At 45.4% G+C, this 5,123-nt stretch overlaps 1 protein-coding gene across 1 annotated transcript; it reads left to right on the top strand.

The window, feature by feature from the left end:
* Positions 1–356: 356 nt before the first annotated feature.
* On the top strand, positions 357–4,510 carry LOC125528520 (beta-1,2-xylosyltransferase XYXT1-like). The gene is made up of 6 exons (XM_048692974.1): positions 357–882; positions 968–1,051; positions 1,149–1,235; positions 1,351–1,413; positions 1,503–1,616; positions 3,095–4,510. Exons 1-6 carry the CDS (start codon positions 735–737, stop codon positions 4,273–4,275), a joined length of 1,677 nt encoding a protein of 558 aa, XP_048548931.1. The 5' UTR covers positions 357–734; the 3' UTR covers positions 4,276–4,510.
* Positions 4,511–5,123: the final 613 nt, after the last annotated feature.

Below are 5,123 nucleotides of genomic sequence, written 5' to 3'. Positions count from 1 at the left end.
GGGGCGGGCGTTCGGTATAAACCGAAAATTCGGTTTCTACCATTTGGTTTTTCTTCAAATTCGGTTAGCAAAACCAAAAACCGAAAATGGTAGGTGAAAATTGCTAACCGAAAATTCGGTTAATCTAATATTCGGTGCGGTTTTCGGTTTTATACCGAAGGAACACGTTTGAAGTACTTGCGCTTCGAAATTGCAGCAGGCTCCTTGTCACGATGCCATTTCTTTTTCTCAAGCCCGGCCGTCTACAGCAGCAGTACCATTCTCTCCGGGCGCTGCCGCGCATGCTCTCTGTGTGTCTGTACTGCGGAGTGGGTCCCACGCAAACTCGAGTAGTAGGAGTATGAGCGAAAACTAACCAACCATCCTTCTCGGCGTCGAAAACACAAAACAAACTATCCTTTCCTTGTCTGTCCCCTCAGTCTGAGTTGAATCGAGTTCTTGGCGGCCGCCCCAGACCCAACCCAGATCCCCTTTTCCCCTTTTAATGATCCAATCCACCGGAGCAGGCAAGCTTTCTCCGATCAGAGCTCCATCATTCCTTTCCCCGCAAGCTTCCGCATTCCACAGGCCAAGCCGCGAGGCCCTACCGCCGCCGTCTGTCGCCGCTCTGTCCCTTCTTCATGGTGCAGCGCAGCGGCATACCACTACAAAGTAGCAGCAGAAGAAGAAGCTCGAGGGAGTGACTGCCAGTGCCGCAGCAAGACCAGCAAGAGAGGGAGGGAGCGGGGGGAGCCATGGGGTCCCCGAAGGCGGCCAGGAGCAAGGCGAGCCAGCTGGGCGGCATCTGGCGGCGCAGGGTCGGCGCGCCCTTCGCCGCCCTCCTCGTCGCGGCCGTCCTCGTCCTCGTCCTCTTCACCGGCCGCTTCCCGCAGGGCCCCGACGGTCAGTCGCCCAACCGACTTGGTCTTCTTCTTCTTCTTCTTCTTCTTCTTCTTCCTCGTGTGTTCTTACTGGAGATTTATCTCAGCTTCCTCGCGGTTCACCCCGGTACATGTGGACGACTCCACCCCCCGGACGGTGCGCGACCGGCCGGTCTCCTCCACGGACCAAGGCAAGAAGATGAAATCCATGCGCTTTGCAACATCTTTGCAGTTGCTTGTGTCTTGTTCGTCGTTTCCTTGTGATTGTTGACCGCTTCCCGTATTCAGACTTGGAGACATCTGATTCCTCAAAGCAAGAAGGGGGGACGTCTGATTCGTCAAAGCAAGAAGAGGAGGGGAGTGACCAAAAAATTGGTAAGCATAGCGGACATAGGAAATGGGCGGGATTTCCCTTTAGTTACTGAGGCTCGTTGGTTTCTGAATCCAGACCGGATTAGTAAAATTTGATGGTTCGGTTTTGGGGATGCAGAGCTTGATGAATCTTCCATGGAGGCAATGGAAGAGCAGAAACAGCCTCCAGGGGACACTCCTGGTGCGGCATCGTTCTCTGTTTCATGGCCTAATTTGACGGATCAGCTAGTCTATAAGTTCTGAATTGTTCTGATTGGGGACAAAATGCAGAGACCAAACCAGCATCTCAAGGCACTACTCCAGCCAACTCTGACTTGGACGGCGAGGGAGGGATGGCGACCACGACAGCTCCGGACCAAGAAGAAAGGAATGCAGGAGGATCTGGTAAGGCTTGTTATGTCATTGCAAATAAGCTAGTTCTTCAGCTAATCATTTTAGTTTTTGCTTTTGCTCCCAAAGCAACTTCACCTGTAGTGGAGTAAGGAGGTGATTATAACTAGCAGTGACTGATGCGCTTTTATATGTAAAGTTGATTCTTGTAGTGCACTAAAGCTAACAGTGAGTACTATCCTTATGTTCAACACATGGAAATGTTGAATAGACCCTCTTTCTAGAGGGTAGTAGCTAATTATTCATCCTAGTGGTCCACATTTGGATGGCTTGTAGTGCACACTAATACAAAGCTTTTTCCTTTGTTGGGGAATTTAACTGAAGTGCTGTGTACTGTGAAAATTAAGGATGGAACTGTTTCATGGTTGTGATTAATAAAGGGCTAGAAATTTGGATTTAGGAGGATCTGAATCCGGCAGATATTTTTTTCAAGTTGTTAAGCAAGCCTGGTTGAAGGCATGAGACATTGACCACGCATAAGCTTTTTTAGCTCATCGAGAATTAATGTTTATCTGCGGAACTAATAACAGTTTAAGTATAGAACAATAAAAAACCCTAACTTATACCAGAAAAAACATAGGATTTTTTGTTGGCCGGTCACCTCACTTCCAAACTGCGCAAATAGTAAATGATGTTTACACAGAACACCAAATTCTGTTTGCTTATACAATTGTTGTCTGTACTTGTGATAACAATAATGAAATTTCTTTCTATCCCATATAGGTATGTATGTACCACATCCTAACTTTATTCCTCCTTTACCAACTGTAATTCATTTTTCTAACCAGTGTTAGCATTGGCAAGCAGAACCTTAAGCAAAATTTTGGCTAGCCAACTTTTTGTCAGGGCAACCTTTGGCACTAACCAAATATACCCATAGTACCCATGTAGAAGATAGAAAATTGGTAATTTAGTGTCACAAAAGAAACACAATATGCTTATGTGACAATTCGAATATGCTTATGTGACAATTCAAATATGCTTATGTGACAATTCGAATATGCTTATGTGCCAATTCTATCCAAGCTGAGAAAAATTGCTCGCTTTGGTTTTATTTGGTTCTATTGTTTGATAGCACAACATGACAGTGACTCTTGTTTGCTATTTTGTATTAACGAGCTATAAAATATCATCAGGAATACAATGACCATACTGTAAACCGCTGGTCCAAATATTTTGATTGTAGGGGGTGATTGCCCAGTCTACGCATACCCTTTCTGGAGCTTATTCAGTTTATCTTGTTTTCGTTTTCTAGGTGACTGCATGATGTGGTGTTTTCTTCTTTTGATTTATTGTTTGCACAAACATCTTGCATAAACACCATTTCATTCTAATATCTGCCATTGCTACCAGCTACACCCGTTAAAATTATTCAGAGAATCAACACCACCAAAACATGTACTCGTGGAACTATTTAATACTAGCATGTACTGAACATTCAAAGTCGATGACTAACAATTATTGCGAAACAGGTTCAGCACCTTACACCAAGTGCACACCTCCACCGAACTCGACGGTCTGCGACCTCTCCAACTCGCGCTTCGACATATGTGAGTTGTGCGGCGATGCTCGCACCATTGGTCAGTCGTCCACTGTCATGTATGTCCCACACACAGAAACTTCCGACGGTGAAGAGTGGAGTATTCGAGCCCAGTCTCGAAAGAACCTTCCCTGGGTCAAGAAGGTGACCATCAAATCTCTGAATACCTCGCAACCAGCACCAAAGTGCACCTCCAAGCATGCCATGCCAGCCATTGTATTTGCCCTGGGTGGGCTCACAGCAAATGTTTGGCATGACTTCAGTGATGTCCTTGTCCCATTGTTCCTCACTGCCCGCCAGTTCGACAGGGATGTTCAACTCCTCGTGACAAACAATCAACCCTGGTTCAGCAAGAAGTACATGACAATCTTGAGCAAACTCACACGACACGACATCATAGATTTTGATTCAGACGACCAGGTGAGGTGCTATCCGCATGTCATTGTTGGTCTGAGGAGCCATGGTGACCTTGGCATCTATCCGAACTTGTCACCGCAGAACTACACAATGATGGACTTCCGGTTGTTTGTCCGGGAAGCCTATGGTCTGCCTGCAGCCAAGGTGGCCATTCCCTACAAGGCTGATAGAGATGATCCTGACAAGAAGCCCCGCATAATGCTAATTGATCGGGGCAAAACCCGGAGGTTCATCAATGCACCGTACATTGTCCAAGGGCTGGAGTGGTTTGGTTTTGAGGTGGTCAAGGTTGACCCGAAGATGGACTCTAGTCTTGATGAATTTGCCCGCCTTGTTGACTCGTGCGATGCAATCATGGGCGCGCATGGCGCGGGCTTGACTAACATGGTGTTCCTGCGATCAGGGGGAGTGGTGGTGCACATTGTGCCGTATGGGATTGAATTCATGGCTGATGGGTTCTATGGAAAACCGGCACGGGACATGGGCCTAGGCCATGTCAGGTACAGCATCAGTCCAGAGGAGAGCACGTTGCTGGAGAAATATGGGTGGAACCATACTGTGATCAAAGACCCCAAAGCCATTAGGAGCAGTGGATGGGACAAGGTTGGGGAGGTTTACATGTCCAAGCAGGACATTGTCCTTAACATGACAAGGTTTGGGCCTGTTTTGCTGAAGGCAATAGATTTTATCATGTAGGTGTATGGGATTTTGGCTGCCTGTATCGCTTTATGCAGAGGCTGGGGTTAGGTTTTGAAATTGTTGTTTTTGTTAGCTACAACATTTTGACAGTTTTTACTAGAAAAAGATACTTCACACTTCAATTGTTTTGGGAGATGGTGTTTACTGTTCATCTAGAGCTGATGTATAGGATTGGATGTGCAAGACCTAATAAATTATGATGTGGAGTGCTGAGCTCAGTTTTATGTTACAATCTTGTCCTGTTCATCTGTAGTCATATGTTCGCAGTGTGAAATGATGTGCTGAACATTGCACGGAGATGAATCTTTTTTTTTTGGTGTTTGATTGATGCCCTCTTTGCAGGCACATTCTTCCAACTAAATTCTACTCCCTCCGTTCCAAAATAGATGACTCAACTTTGTACTAACTTTAGTACAAAGTTAGTATAAAGTTGGGTCATCTATTTTGGAACGGAGGGAGTATTATCGTAATATCATTTGTACATACATAGCACTTCGATATAATTTATATGTCCATGCGTGCTTCGTGATACATATGATTTTATTTTTAGAACCATTCAGGAGAACTGCATGTGCTCTATTAAAGGAGAAGAAAAATATTTATTTTTCAAACCATGCAGGACCATTCGGCATGAGTGGTGAGCTATCTCAAAAACAATGAAACAAAACTGCATGTGCTCTATTAAAGAAGGAAAACAACTGGGGATAGAACCCCAAAGCATGACAGGTTACACGACCAAAAGAGGTACTCCCTCAGTGTAAACAAACCGCAATACGTTTTAGGTGACTAAGTGCAACCCCAACAGATCCCCTATCCAAAAAGAAACTACTCTCTCTATAAAGAAA

The sequence above is a fragment of the Triticum urartu genome, unplaced genomic scaffold, assembly GCF_003073215.2.
Source record: "Triticum urartu cultivar G1812 unplaced genomic scaffold, Tu2.1 TuUngrouped_contig_4933, whole genome shotgun sequence".
In the NCBI taxonomy this organism is placed as follows: Eukaryota; Viridiplantae; Streptophyta; class Magnoliopsida; order Poales; family Poaceae; genus Triticum; species Triticum urartu.
Note: the sequence above shows the minus strand (reverse complement) of the source record. Positions and strands in the feature narration are given on the sequence as shown.

What these genes read in the sequence shown, in the direction of transcription:
- LOC125528520 (XM_048692974.1), top strand. Translation starts at nt 735, where the DNA reads ATGGGGTCCCCGAAGGCGGCCAGGAGCAAGGCGAGCCAGCTGGGCGGC. An exon ending in CTTCCCGCAGGGCCCCGACG is followed by an intron (nt 883 to 967) that starts GTCAGTCGCCCA and finishes GATTTATCTCAG; the next exon opens with CTTCCTCGCGGTTCACCCCG. An exon ending in GCCTCCAGGGGACACTCCTG is followed by an intron (nt 1,414 to 1,502) that starts GTGCGGCATCGT and finishes GACAAAATGCAG; the next exon opens with AGACCAAACCAGCATCTCAA.